This window comes from Ascaphus truei, chromosome 1, assembly GCF_040206685.1.
Source record: "Ascaphus truei isolate aAscTru1 chromosome 1, aAscTru1.hap1, whole genome shotgun sequence".
In the NCBI taxonomy this organism is placed as follows: Eukaryota; Metazoa; Chordata; class Amphibia; order Anura; family Ascaphidae; genus Ascaphus; species Ascaphus truei.
This window is the reverse complement of record NC_134483.1, coordinates 335980963-335996641: the sequence shown is the minus strand read 5'-3', so window position 1 is coordinate 335996641 and position 15679 is coordinate 335980963. Positions and strand designations below refer to the sequence as shown.

The window sequence follows — 15679 nt, the reverse complement described above, 5'->3', positions numbered from 1 at the left end:
CCAGATGCCAGCAAACCATAAAATAAACAGTGATCTAATACCAGTATACTGCCTGCGCGCACGCCTGCAGCCCAAGCGATTTGTGAACTTGGCTGCAGGAGATTGTACACGCGTGGCGGGGGCGTCACAAAGCTGGTTTGTCCTCATTGGCTGAACCAGCTCATGTGCGCTGACGTCATGTGATTTGGATTACATCAGGCAGGGGGGCCCGAGAAATTTCATTGATGAAAAGGGGGGCTCAGCATAAAAAGTTTGCTCACCCCTGGTATAGAGAATAGAGTGCAGTGACAGGTAAATGAGAGTAAATACAAAACAGGTGAGGGAGTTGGTTCGTGACAACAAAACACTACAAGTTCGTGGTTTTAGTGTTGATCAATGGTCACTGTAACAATTAGTGCAGCATATGCAGATGATAGTAGAGTTGACAAGCGGAGTAGAAAAATGGACTGCTGATGCTGCAATATGTTCAAAGAATATTTCAAACATAAAGCACATACCAAAAAATCCCCTACTGGGGCACTTACAGTTGCTCATGCCCTATAGGCACATAATGGTATCTTTAAACGGTCTCTTATCCTCCGACACTATGAACCGGTGTGGGTCGTCAATGAACCTTCTGTCACCCCGAAAGCGGCTGCTGGGGTTGGCGTACCCTGGTATCTGGTTCCGTCAGCTTCCTACTGCTTGTCCAGTCTACAGACACACACAAAACACTCTGCACCCCTCCTCCACCCACAAAACATACACTGCAGACACACACACAAACCAACAGCCACCACTACATCCACAAAGCTCAGACCAGTAGCCCCCTCTTTACACCCACTCCTGTTCCCGTGGAAACCCACACACTATTGTCCAGGCTTGCACAACATACGGCCCGTGTGGCCTTCGATGGACCCCCTTCCCCCCTCCCCTCCCCCCCCTTCCCCGGTAGGGAAAGGAAGAGTGCGCTCCAGGGTAGGAGAGCGCTTCAGCAATCTGTTTGAATGTGCGCTCTGTCCTAATCCCCCTAACACCCCCCCCCATCCCCCTCAGCCTGCTCCAGCAGGTGGACGCGCTCCAGCAGTTAAGCACGACCTGAAACTTCCGGGTCTGCTGCTAGAGCGCGCTTCGCTCACGCTTCTGTTGCCGCCGACGCCACCTCTCTTGCCGCCAATGCCAACATCATCAGGTAGGCATTGGGGGTGGGGGGGTTCATTCATGCGGTGGGCTGCTGAAATGGAATGGGCTGTGGGGCCTGCTGAAAGGCCTCGGGGGGGGGGATGCTGACTTGGGGGGGGGCTGCTGACCTGGGATGCTGACTTGGCGGGGGGGGGGCTGCTGAAATGAAATGGGCTGGAGGGCTGCGGAAATGACTTGGGGGGCTGCTGACTTGGGGGGGGGGGGGCTGCTGACATGGGATGCTGACTTGGGGGTGGGATGCTGACATGGGATGATGACTTGGGGGGGGAGGGGGGAGCTGCTGACATGAGATGCTGACTTGGTGGGGGGGATGCTGACATAGGATGCTGACTTGGGCGTGGGGCTGCTGACATGAAATGGGCTGGGGGGGGCTGCTGAAATGGGGGGCTGCTGACTTTACTCGTGCGGCCCGACTCTGTTTTCCTTGTGAGGTGCAGGGGGGGAGAGTGATGTGAGGTGCAGGGGGGGAGAGTGATGTGAGGTGCAGGGGGGGAGAGTGATGTGAGGTGCAGGGGGTAGAGTGATGGGAGGTGCAGGGAGGGATGTGTTTTATGTGGGGGGGATTGTGTGTTTGATGTGGAGGGGGGTAGTGTGTGTTTGATGTGGAGGGGGAGTAGTGTGTGGGTGATGGGGAGAGATGGGGCTATGAGAGATAGATGGGGAGTATCACAAAGGTTGATAGTGAGGGGTTCTGGGGGAGATATGAGGATGATGATGATGAGAGGTGCTGGAGGAGATGATGATGATGATTTTACCCGTGCAGCCCACATTTTTTTTCCTTGGAGCAGTTCGGCCCTTCTCACTTTACGAGTTGTGCAGGCCCGCTATAGACACACACATCAACAAAACACTCTGCATCCCTCCTTCACCCACAAAACACTGAAGACACACACTGCACCCCCTCCCCCCCCCCCTACACCCACAAAACACACACAGCAGACACACACAAACAAAACAGACTCTGCTGGCCCCTTTACACCCACCAAACACACAACGGACACACAAACCTTTCCTCTCACTCTCCTGTGCGGAGCTCTCTGCAGGAAGGGTGGGGGAGGAGCAAGTGCCTTACTCCTGCCTCCTGTCCAATCACCTCCCCTGTCCGAGTGATGATCTCTTTTTAAATGAGAACTGAAAGCTGATTGGCTGAAATGAAATTGGCTGATTGGCATTATCAAATCGGAGAGCAGGAATTTCAATAATGCCCGGAATTTAACAGCTTTACCCTATAATATGATACTTTATTGTTTTTGTTCTCCAACCCTATTGTACTGCGCTATGGAATATGTTGGTATGTTATAAATAACAATGATAATAATCTTTGAGACACTGTCCTTTAAAAGCTATCACATGCAGAAGAGCCCTCTGACCAACCTACATTTGCCCAGAACTAATACGGTTGCTGGACCTTTGCACACTCTTAGGATGTCATGTTTGTAGTAGAAGCCTTTAGCATTCCCACTCCCCATTCGTGCATGTTCTGTAACTCCACCTGCCTGTTTTTACACTGCAGCCACTGTTGGATGAGCGCTTGGTGAAGTGGCTGTCCTGGACAGCTCGGGGATTTTTGGCTCCTCTCGCAGCAACTATGGGAGGCATCGCCAGCCAAGAGGTCTTGAAAGCAGTGACCGGAAAGTTTTCTCCTTTGCAACAATGGGTATGTTTCTCCCCTGTTCTAGAACTCGGCCATCGACTTGTGTATAGAAAAACTTATGGGCTGTGTTTACTAAAAAGTGCTGCTCCATTTGACCTTCCATACTTGAAGACACCTTTACGACCCATTTAAGTGAATGGGCCATATTTACTAAGCTACTGTATGGCACGTTGTACTCTGTTACTCTTGTCTTTCTGTGGGTCAACATAAACATTTTATATAGATGTGGCGGTCAAGCTGTCATGACTTTTTCATCTGGACCAAGGACATGTACATTCTGTGTTGGCTCAAAAGTTAATGACCGGTAATGCACCAGTGTATGATGGTTCAGTTAAAAATGCATTTCTTACTTGTTTTAGAAGGCTAAGACGATTAAAGCCCCCCCAAAAATAGTGTGTGCTCTGCCTTTTAAATTAATTAAATGATTGTGACCATTAGGCAGGAAAACCATTACTTCCCATGAGCAATAACTGCGTTTTCTACAAACTCTAGGTTAGGGGGCGTAAACTTTTGATGCTGCGCCCCCCCTGCCTGGCCTCCCCCGGTCTTGCGCCCCCTCTCCTACCTGGCAGCAGCGTTAAATGCCGCTCCGGGGTGATGTCACGTCACGTTACCCGCGGCGTCATTTGATGCCGGTCACGTCGCATGGCCCCGCAGCTTCATTTGTCGCTGCGTTGCAATGGAGATGCGTCTGAATCCCGGTATGTTTTCGTGTTGCAGAGGCCTCACGCGATCCCCCAGCATTCATTTAAATGCCTTGGGGAGGAGCGCGGGACCTCTGCAAACGCCCGTGCCCTCCCCCCCCCCCCCCCAGACAAATCTTCCCCCCCAGTTTGCGCACCGCTGCTCTTGGTACACTTAGAAAACGTAAACTGGTTATCTGGGGCTAAAGCAGAACAAGCCAGATAGGAATTGCTTAAACAGGCAATCCCTTCTAGAACCGAAGTATACTAATGGCTGTGACCTGTTTAAGGGGTTAAATCCCAGTGATTTCTTATTTATTTTTTTATCAAAATTACGCCAAAAAGTATTTAAAATAAATAGTGTTCATTTGCAAGCATGGTAAACGGAGACATAGGTGGGTTTGATTCCCTCTGTCCCCTCCCGTTTATCTGATGTCACTGTTTCTTCAGCAGGTGCCTGTACAGCCAGAGTCCGCACCTCTCCCTGTCTCGTTATCTTTATTGGTTCTCAGAGTGGGAAGGTGCAGAGCACAGATTCCCAACCCCAGTTCTCAAGGACCATTCACAGCGCAGGTTGTAAGATACAGTACCCCTGCTGGAGCGCAGGTGTTCAGTCAAAATGATTGGGCCACCTTTTCTAATGAGCGGATAGCCGTAAAACCTGCACTGTATCGTGTTTCTTGAGGACTGGAGCTGGGAATCTCTGCTGTAGCGGAAACATTTGATTGGCAAACATTTCTCCCATTCACAGGCCCTGAAGAAAAATACAGTGCGCTACATTTCCAAAGAAACTAAATCCACGAAATCTTTGCTTTTAGCGTTGTACATTTGTTTAAAATGGCGACCGTGGCTGCTGGGGATATTTTTTGACAGGGTGGAAACCAGAGGCTATTACTGTGCTATTTTCAGCTCCAGGAACCCGCTGGTTCCCAAGATACTTACTGGCTCAGTTAGAGGTGTCTCGGCCACTTCAGGGAAAACAAAATGGCTGTTCAAATATTGCAGGTGCCAAGACGCAATAGATAGCCACAGTGTCCTACAAACGGGGGGATTGCCGTTTTAAGGAAACCAATAAATTCTAACTACATGTTTTATTTTGGTCCGCTATCAGGGGTTGCACGTTTGAAAAGCAGTTAAAAGGCCGCATTAACAATAAAAGTATGTTATTCAATCCTGCTCATTCCCCCCCCTCCCTCCCGGACCCCCAGCTAGGTTACAATACCTTTTTGTTTTGCTTTGCACTGTAACCGTGTTCTCCAGTCTATCCTCGGCAAGCACTTTACACTCTTCTATTTGTAGTTACTTTCTTCCGTTTGAATCAGCCAGAGAGGTTTATGCTGCCGAGTTCAGGGTTTTTTTTAACTTGCAGGGACGTGACAAATGATGGCTGGGATCCCAGGATTGATACTTACTATTATAATCGCCGATTGTGTAGCTTCTCCTATTGCTCCATATACACACTGCCCAAATATTGATACAAAGCATTAGTACATCGTAACACCCATTCAAATGCATGTTTGAGCTCTATACAAAACCCCTTACATAAGCATATGTTCTCCCCCCCCCCCCCCAAAAAAATAATATCCCCCCAGGTGTGAAGCAGGGGGTTTCTGGATCTGAATTGTGTTCATTTCAGGTCCGGGGACCCCCTTCTCCCAGAGATAGATATCTCAGTAGTGGCTGCCGGTATCTCCTCCTGCACAGGTTTAAATGTCCCTGTCACGCGGGCCAATAGGAAGCCGCAAGGGATGACGTCACTGCTTCCTCTTGGCACGCGTGACCCGAAGTTTAAAGCCGCAATTTCGATAGCTGAGCCGGAGCGATTACCGGCACTCGATATAGAGGTAAGTATCTCGGGAAGCAGGGGGGTCCCTGGAGCTGAAATGAATGCGGTTCAGCTCCGGAGACCCCCTGTTTCACACCTATAACTATTTTTTTTTTTAAACGAATTGCTGCTTTAATTGGTGAGGCTTGTACAGTATAACAAGCGCATACATTTTGAGAAACATCTTGAATTTTTTTGTGTATTCATAGTTTTAACATTAAGTCCAAACAATGGTTTTTTTTTTTTTAATTGCTGAAAGGTTTAAGTGAAATAATGCACAAAGAAATAGGATATAGAACTGTAGCTGTAGCGTCTGTACAGTGTTCCTGTTGCTCACTATGCTGTTCTGTCATACTGTATGTTTTCAGCTTTATGTGGATGCCATGGACATTGTCTACTCATTGGAGAAGACCAGTCGAGATGAGTTCCTTCCAAGGTACAGTCATCCTTCAAATTCTTCATCCGATAGTTGTCTATAGCTGGTCTTGCAGGGTTGTGGTATTCTCTGTAAGAACAGTTTTATGTGCACTATTTTGGATACATTGTTAATATAATGATACTTGTAGACAGTCAAGCGTACCCATATAAGAGCCACAACTACAAAAAATTGTGACTTTGCTGAAACTTCTTCGCATTGTTTCATGGACTGTTGGATGTTTGTCAGTGGTCTGCGTGATAGCATCTATCAATATACAGAGTACATGGCATCTTGTCATCCTGTCAGTGCCCTTCGATCCTCCACCGCAGTTTATACCTTCTAGGTGATATCATGTTTTGTGTTTCGATGAACATTTACCCAGGGCCGCCTACAGGGGGGGGGCACTTAATATAATACATTACTCAGGAATTATTTTTGAACTGTGGCTTAATGTTCCTCAGGATGAAACACAAAACAGGATTAAATACCACACATTGGTGGACAAAGAACAAATTCTGCACTCCTTCCAATTGGGCTAAAATATACTAGTGACATGTTAACATTTAGATCCTAAGTCTGTGTGACAAAGGAATCAAAACATGATTCCAGCCTGCCAACCTCATGTTTTCATCAAAAGATGCAACCAAATGACTCCTTTGTCACACAGACTTAGGTTCTAAATGTCCACATGTCACTAGTATATTTTAGCACAATTGGTAGGAGCGCAGGATCTGTTCTTTTGATTTCAATATACATAAGGCCAATCCTTTTACCAGCAGCACACTTCTAAAGGGAGGAGCGTGGTAATATGTACAGTCTACCCAGGGCTGCCGACAGGGGGGACAAGTGTCCCGGGCCTGGTGGCAGAAGGGGGGCCTGGCTGGCCGGCACTGCAAGTTGAGCCCAACCTCTGGCCAGGCCCGGCTGTCAGTCACAGCCGTGCCCCGGCTCTCCCTCAGCTGCAGGCCTTTCCCTCACTCTGTCCCAGTGGGGAGTGAGGATATTTTTTATATGTATTGGGGGGTTTGGGTGTCTTTTTAATATGTATTTGGTGGGGGGGGGGGTTATGGCATGTACGTTTGTGTGGGGGGGATTGATCGAGAGTGGGGCAATTGACGGAAGGTGAGGGCGAGAAACACATGCGAGGCGGGAGGGTGAGAGGGGGCAAGTGAGGAAGAGGATGTGAAACGGGATGGGAGAGAAATACATGGGAAGAAGGGGGGGGGGGCGTAACTCTAGTCCTGGGCCCCAGGAAATCTGTCTGCGGCCCTGCGTTTACTGTCTATGTAGAGATTGGTTGTAAGTGCCAAAATAAATTAATATTGGGCTTTAAGAAGGTGGAAACAGAGGTTGCTGGGGTATTTCAGAGATGCTTTTTAGAGCAGATGTAGGGAGCGGTGGAATAAAGAGTGGCATGCTTGTGTCGAGGCGGAGTGTGTGTGTGATGGGGTATAACTGCAGATGAATGATAGAGACAGAGGTATGTAATGCCTTGAAGGACAAAAGAAGCTTAAAGGAATACAGGGTTTAGGCGGGAGCTAGCAGAGAGGGGTAGTTGAAACGATCCTTGCTGGAGAGTATAGGAGAAATGATAGGCAGGAAGGCTTATAAGAAGTATATTACAGTAGTCTTGGTGAGAGAAGATGAGCATGGACAAAAAATGTTTAGCCATAGATGGAGATGAGCCAGTGTATATCGTTGCTATGTTGCGCCGGAAGAAACCGGATTTAGCAAAGGTGTGAGCAGAGAAGCAGGGAAGAATCAAATGTGGCAGCGAGCATTTGTGACGGGATCTATGCTGTGCTGTCGTCTGTTATTTCATCTTGATCACATGGTGCATTCCGTAATGTTCTATGTTGATGAAAAGACTTTATTTTATTTTTCTACAAATTGCTTTACAACTCGGCCATGATTACTTCAACGTTGGAATGACAGTAAAACTTTTGTATTTGTCAAGTCTCCGTCTAAGCCGTCAGAGAAAAGTGTGTGTGTGTGTGTGTGTGTGTGTGTGTGTGTGTGTGTGTGTGTGTGTGTGTGTGTGTGTGTGTGTGTGTGTGTGTGTGTGTGTGTTATTTTACATTTGTTGCTGTGATTTAGCAGTTTCCCCTCGAATCTTACATTTGCAAAATAAACTGTAAAAAAATAAAACACTATGGCTTCTTAACACCAAAGTGTATATGTTGGTGAGTGGGACTGCACCTTCGAGACAATTCTGTGCTGTTTCTCCCCCCCACTCTCCCTGGAAAAAAGGACCATCCAGTTCCCACACCTCACATCATCCTTGATAAATCATTCCAAGTATTACCTGGCTTATGTCTCTGGTGGGCTTTGAATTGCAGATTCGACTCTTGTAGATCAGTTGGTCTAAAGGTAAATGGAGATGGGCAGTACACTAAAGGGGAAAAAAGAAAGCAGAGCAGCCAAGGGTGGATGTGACTTGCTGTATTTCAATCTATTTTGTACTGAGGTTGATCAACTTTCGAGCACGTTATTTCCTGGATGATGCCCTTTTTTTTACCACTGGAACTGTATGTGAACTTGTTCCCCAGATCTCCCTTAAACAGATCATTGGGTGTAGCCGAGTACATTCCTGCGATCATCTGATTCACTAGCATAGTTGCTCTTTCAGCTGTGCTATCATCATTGTTTCATGCGCTTAATGATGTTTATTAAACGCATTGTACTTGTTTGCATTTGCATCCACAGAGGAGATCGATATGATGCTTTACGAGCTTGCATCGGAGACTCTTTTTGCCAGAAGATTCACAACCTAAATGTTTTCCTGGTGAGTATCTTCCCGTACAGTCGTGTGGTTATAAAGGATCAGAGGGGCTCTCGGTGAATCGGATAATCCTTGCATTCTTGCCCGATGGACAAACCAGGAGATTGGGAACAATGCGCGCAATTTAGTTTTTGTAGTTTCTTTCTTAAAGCTTACCTGAACCAGGAGATCCCCAGAGCTGATCTGTGACACACACACCCCCCCCCCCCCCCCAGGTTCAAATAAGCTTCTTCTTTTTTATTATTATTATTTAAAAAAATTTTACGAATAAAGGGAATTGCGGCTTTAAAAAAACCTTGCTCAGTCGCTCCTAGAACAAGCATGCACAGTCCCAATGAGTTCTGTGATAAGGTATTTATTTGATGTACAGAGGACAGCTGTTTGTCAAAGTGTATGCAACAATGTCATCGGTAACTTTTCATATAACCCGTGAACAATTCACTTGTACAATCCACGTGCAATTTTTCCTCCCAAAATATAAATGCGTTTCTAATTATAATAAAATAACATTGCAGCATTGAAGCAGAGAAGGTTTTGTTTCTTCTACATATGGAAACAAAGAAGGGTGGGACGCCGTGCTTGGTCATTTCTTCCATGTAGTAGCAAGGGAGGGAGTAGGTGGGTATGATGCCTTGTATTGGACCAGCACGTAGGTCCGAAAGCTTTATGACATTTCCACTACAGTAGAATCTCTGTTAACCGGCACTCCGTTTTATCCGACATGCCTAAACCCCCCCTCTCACTTACCAGGCTCAGCCGTGGCACAGGAGTCCGGGAGCGGGGCGGCAGTAGAAGACGAGGTCAGCGGAGGGAAGACGTTAAGACGGGGGGCTTGGCTGTGGAAGGGAAAGACATCCGATCGGAGCAGGAGCACAGGAGACTGCAGGGGTGGTAGGCGCTGTAGCGCCTGAAGTCAGACGCTGGTCAACGTCAGGTGTTACTGCGCAAACCTCGCCTGCCGTCTCCTGTGCTCCTGCTCCGATCGGATGTCTTCACCTGTCACTGCAAAGTCACCGCCGTCCACTGTCACAACGTCTTCCCTCCGCTGACATCGTTTTCAACTGCCGCTCCGCGACTCCTGTGCCGCCGCCAAGCCTGGTAAGTGAGGATGGGGGGGGGGGGGGGGGTGCAAATGTCAGATGGTACTTTCCATATTATCCGACATTTATTGGTTATCCGACACGGTATTGGTCCCGTTTAGGTTGGATAACAAGAACTCGACTGTACTTGTACTGTATTGGTCCAATAAAAGGTATCACACAACCTACTCCATCTTCCTCCTTTGCTACTACATATGGAAGTAACATTGGTGAATGTTACACTGTTACTCTATACAATTGTGGTTATTTTGTTTCTCCATCATTTTGGTTAACACGTCTTAAAACTTCAATTGTTTTTTTACAGTCATAGCCTTACATTTCCCTACAATTTATGAAATTGTTGTACACAGGTGAAGTGTGAAATGGTTCTGTACTTTATTGTTGCCGAAAAACTGAAATCCTCCCCTTTCATTGTGTAGGTTGGATGCGGTGCAATTGGTTGTGAAATGCTGAAAAACTTTGCACTTCTAGGCGTTGGCAGTGGCTCAGAGAGAGGCACGGTGAGTAGTAGTAATCAAAGAGCAGTCATGTGCTACATGCAACAAAGTGCAGGAGGGAAGCATGTTTCAGAGAGAGGAGTGCTAGAACAAGGTCATGCAGGCAGGAAGGAGGATGTACATCACAGTATAAAGGGTTGTGGATTTGCAGAAGAGCCTCCCAACACAGGTGGTAGAGGCCAACACAGTAAGGGCTGGGACCCGCTGCGCCCGGCGGCGCGGGCGGCCGCGTGAGCGTTCCCCACCAGCAGGGGAATCCTCCCGAGCCGGTCCCAGTCCCCCCTCACGGCACAGCTCACTACACGCTGTGACGCGTCAGCCGCCAGGGGATTCAAGAGAATTGTAATCCCAAGCGGCGACGCGTCACGTGGTGTGGCTGTGAGCCAATGAGGAGGGGAGGCTTCGGGGAGCGGGGAGGAGAGTGTGGGGGGGAAAGCAGCGATTTTAAATAAACTGCAGCACCAAGGAAGTCCCCCCTGTTCCCTCCCACAGACTCTCTCCTCTTGGTGGGGGGTCCCCCTTCCGATTTCCCCCCCCCTGCTCCGATTCACCCCCCACCCCCTGTGTGTATTTGTGAGTGCCTGTCTGTGTGTGTGTCTGTGTGTGAGTAGTTGAGGGGCTGAACGGCTGACGGGCGGTCCCGCTCCCTCACGTCATGGCCGCGCCTCCCACGTCATGGCTGCGCCCCCCCACCCGTTTTGGCCACCCCCCCCCCCCCCCTGCTCGCAAAAATGGTCCGGAAAAAGCCCCAAGTGCCTCTCCACGCGCCGCCTGCCCGCAGTGCGGGCGCGTGGTCTGAGGCAGCGAGGCCTTAGCCTAAGGCTATGCTGAATATGAGAGAAACCAGAGAATCTAATTGTGTGTGGCGTTTCACAGCGGATAGAAGAATGGGCAGACGAGGAGAGTCACATGGTTTCTTATTCGCTATCAAATTCTATGTTGCTAACCCCTCAGTGGTGGTTATACAGTACAAGCGTTCGATAAAATGCCTGTCTGTCGTGCGTAACAGATGACAATATACAGGGAGGAGACGAGGGATGATCTTTTGATGGATATTTTCAAAACTCTGCTCTAAAAGTCCTAACTCCCATGGCACTCTAATTTTTGTTGAACAGCAGCCACTTGGTTGTGCTAGTTATCATGTTTAGGTAGGGCAGCATGTTTCAGGTTTCATTGACTGGAAAAACGTAATTACAGATCAATATATTAATTATAGTATGACAAAGTGTGTGTAAAGGTCCCATTTGGGACCGAGACATTGGAAGGTGGATGAATAAACTACCCTTTTTGCAAGGGGGGAAGGGGGGTGGTAGTGTGTCATAAAGCAGTCGTCATTAACTTTAGGTTGGCTTTTCCTCTGTGCACATCTAGATCACCGTCACAGACCCTGACTTAATTGAAAAATCCAACTTAAACAGGCAGTTCCTTTTCCGACCTCATCACATACAGGTATGTTTCTAATCAATTACCCTAAACCGTATCTCATAACGTTGATATATTAACCATCCATAGCCTGAATTTAGAGGCCGAGCAAAGGCTGTAAAGGCTTCCTGCAAGCGGGGCCAGTAACACATGGTAATGCGCTGCAAGAAGTTGTCGTAGTGAAAGAAAATTATAGCTTTGCGTAAGCTTTGTGTTTCATCTTCGTTACTCCAAATCATTTGTTTTTCTAATGGATATGGATACACTACATAATACGAATAATTGTTGCAGCGTTAACCTATGAACCTCCTCTTCTCCTTAAAGATCTCATATATATATATGTGTATATATATATATATATATGTGTATATATATATATACATATATATATATATATATATATATATATATATATACATATATACAGTATACTAGAAAAAAAGAGAAAGGAAAAGCGCCCAATCCATGTGTAAAATCCAATAATAAAGGTTTAATTGACACGAACAAAGACAAATGCACACACACTTTGCCAGTATATAAAAAGCGTTCTATGGGACAGGCCCATGCACCAAACATGTGTCAGACTGTAGCAAGTTCCTTCCGTTCCGTCTCGCTGTATGAACTGCAAGGCTTCACTGCTGCTGGTGTCACTGTCTCAGCGTCTCTCCGGCAACCCGAATGAGCAGCCTGCAGTTCCTGTTCAGCACGGCACGTCTTGGATCAAATTCAGGGAACTTCTTTGCTGGTGTCTGATTTTGGCATCTGAACTGCTCCACCACCGTAGTTCATTAACCACATGACCCTACGCGTTTCTGCCGACTCAGCGGATTTCATCGGCGGATACATATATATATATATATATATATACATATATACATATATTCATACATATATATATATACACACATACACGCAGCCTTTGTTTACCTTTATTGAAAACAAATAACCTAAGCTGCCGATCGATTCGTTCTCCTGTGATCGACCAGCAAAGTTCCTGCTTCCCTGGGTTCACCTAATGGCTGCCTTTTCAGTTTCATTCAATCCTTTAGTCAGTATAACTCAGCAGCTACAACGTATTCTTGTAATTTACCTATTATTATAGTTTACAGCTCAAACTGTTGAACATTTGCAATACATTATCACAAACAGGAAAGTGTTGCATTGCTTAGGTGTGCTAAAACCTGCTATAGAAATCAATGGATGCTTCGTATGTTAAAACTCATTAAGAATGACCTTAAGAGTTGAATAATGAAAAAAAAAATGCAGTAAATATTACAGAACTGATTTTTAATAATAAAAAAAAATCTCCTTTAACAGACCTTTATATGAGACTAGTCATGAGGTGTCATTCCACAACAGTATACAACAGTTGTACACATTGCAAAAATAAATTGAGCTCAACAAATACTTCTTTGCAACATTCATTATTTTGATCTTGTTCCAGTCTGATCCCTTTACCTCTGCATGCATAATGTTATACTTTATCATCTTATCAGAAACCGAAAAGCTGCACTGCTGCTGCTGTAACCCAAAACATCAACCCACAGTTGAAAATCGACGCTCGCCTGGACAAAGTCTGTCCTGCCACAGAGAACATTTACAGAGATGAGTTCTACACCAGGCAGGATATCGTCGTGACTGCACTGGACAATGTGGAGGCAAGAAGATATGTAGATAGGTAAGTGTGTGCCAGGGTACGTAATCGCTGCATCTGAGACTTTCCCTTCCCCTGCCTGGTAGGTTGTGTTCAGCGCTCCACAGAACACGAACTCCCCATACAGAACGAGCTGAAAGACCGTGACGTAACCACTGTGTCATGATGCGCCTGGGGTGCCGGACCCCATAACGTGGTGGCTACATCATGTGGCACGCACTACGGAATTTGGTTAGGAAAGGCTTTATACATTTTTTTTCCACTGAAGCCATATATTGGGTTTCTTTTTTGTTGCAGTCGTTCTGTGTCAAACCTCTGCCCTCTTCTTGACTCTGGGACCATGGGGACAAAAGGGCACACAGAAGTGATTGTACCCCACTTGACCGAATCGTACAACAGCTATGTAAGTATTGTAATGGGAGGATAGGTGCTTCCCCGTGTCACAGCGCCATGCACCAATTACAACACAACCGTGGAAACAGCCGTCTTACAGCAGGGATCGGAATACATTTATGAACAGAAGGGCCACAAGAGCATTGTAATGTAATTTTAAGATAGACTTAAAAAAATATTATACTTGCATTGTGCAAGCATCTGTATTATCTGTATTATCTGAATTATATATATTTATATGCAAAAAATAACTAGCGTTCCAGCACTCTCTGATTCATACAAAGTCCATAAAACTAGGTGTATGCCACAAACGTAAATAATTTCATATATGCACAAGATAATGTAGCACAACTTGGAGTAACGTTTCGGGGGGAGACCCCTTCCTCAGGCCCTCTGAAACGTTGCCCCCCTGGTTACCCTCCACCCCTCCCCCCATTTGTGTTGTCCCCACTCTCCTTGCCTAGTGTCTATCCCACACCCTATCCCTGTGTATTGTCACCCCTACCACCGTGTTTGTTTATTCATTTGCACTGCATTACTGTAAGTTGTGCTACATTATCTTGTGCATATATTAAATTATTTACGTTTATTTTTTGACTATTGGTTGTGGGGGAATTTGGGTCCTCCTGGTTCCTTGAGCACCCTGCACATCTATATTTATACGGATTTAGTGAGTGCTGTCTATCCTATTTGTGTAGGCGCATATATATTTATATGACGATGTTTAGAAATGAGTTTCGGTATTAAATCTTGCCCCAGCTAATTTCACTGCAGTTAAGTACAGACACTCCAAGGCCCTTCCCACATGGGTTTTTGGCCCACGACCAGCAGTTGAAGAGCCCTGTCCTACAACTGAAAGATAAATCAAACTGGTCTGTATGCTGTATATATCACTAAAGTAATGGGTTTCTTCTAACTGAACTGGTAGGAATAAAAGGGTAGTTTTACCTGTTTAATGCATTCATTCAACACATGTTGAGCAGTGTTTTGCACATCTATCCAGGGCTATGGACCATTTATACTAAGCAGTGCTGCTTCATAAGACACTATCGGCACCAGAAGACACTTTACTGCCTATTCAAGAGAATGGGCAGTAAGGTGTCTTTTTAAATATAACCACAGAAAATATGGCCATAAGGGGTCAACATTTTCTATGTTATTTATCAACCAACAGGAAGTTTTGCATAATTACACAATTGCGTCACAATAATTATTACTTGGTATTCTGTTGTGAATAGATGTGTTTCTGGTGACTTTTAAGATTTAGGTTGGCAAATGTAATCTAAATAACCATTTTTTTATTTGCATTTATTTTTGTAGCGTGACCCGCCTGAAGAAGAAATCCCGTTCTGCACTTTAAAGTCATTTCCAGCAAATATTGAGCACACTATCCAATGGGCAAGAGATAAGGTGAATTTCTCGCTGCGGAGGGCCCTAATGATGAATAATACTGTTTCTAAGACTGCTGCATTCACAATGTGTTCTAACTTGTTTTTGGTTCTGTCTCCTCTTGATTCCCAGTTCGAGAGTTCATTTTCCCACAAGCCTTCGTTGTACAACAAATTTTGGCAGACGTATACATCTGCACAAGAAGTGTTGAAGGTATGAATAGGGAGCTGTGCTAATAAGGATGCCCGTACACTTGACTGATAAATTTGGATAGCACAAGTCTGACACGGTCTGCACAAAACATTTAACACTTTATTAAAAGCTACTCTCATTCGTTTTGTTGGGAAATAGATTTATAGAGCTGTATTTATCAAGCTGCACCTGAGAGCAGATAGGCTATTGAAATGAGTACATAATATAGCCACTGCTGTAGAGTAAATGAGATGCCTTGGCCCATATATATTGGGCAATACTGTTCCACAAGACACCTGCAAGTACTAGAAGACGCCTTACAAACCTATTCAAGTGAATGGTCTGTAAGGTGTCTTCCGGCGCCAAAAGATGTTTTATGGAGTAGCACGATTAGGTGTAAATATGGTCACCATTTTTTTTTTTGTTTTGTTTTTTTTAAACGGATGAACTTTTCAGTTTCTAATATTATTCAGGGGTGGAACTAGTGA

The 15679-nt window shown here is 45.8% G+C and overlaps 1 protein-coding gene across 1 annotated transcript in view; it reads left to right on the top strand.

Annotated features, from left to right (window-relative positions):
• Positions 1–15679, top strand: part of UBA6 (ubiquitin like modifier activating enzyme 6) — a 72812-nt gene that overhangs the window by 28593 nt on the left and 28540 nt on the right. Inside the window, exons 14-22 of the mRNA XM_075607647.1 lie at positions 2696–2839; positions 5713–5780; positions 8469–8547; positions 10064–10144; positions 11513–11590; positions 13060–13241; positions 13515–13620; positions 14931–15020; positions 15132–15212. Of these exons, the coding sequence (XP_075463762.1) occupies positions 2696–2839; positions 5713–5780; positions 8469–8547; positions 10064–10144; positions 11513–11590; positions 13060–13241; positions 13515–13620; positions 14931–15020; positions 15132–15212 (909 nt within the window). The remainder of the gene's footprint in view (positions 1–2695; positions 2840–5712; positions 5781–8468; positions 8548–10063; positions 10145–11512; positions 11591–13059; positions 13242–13514; positions 13621–14930; positions 15021–15131; positions 15213–15679) is intronic.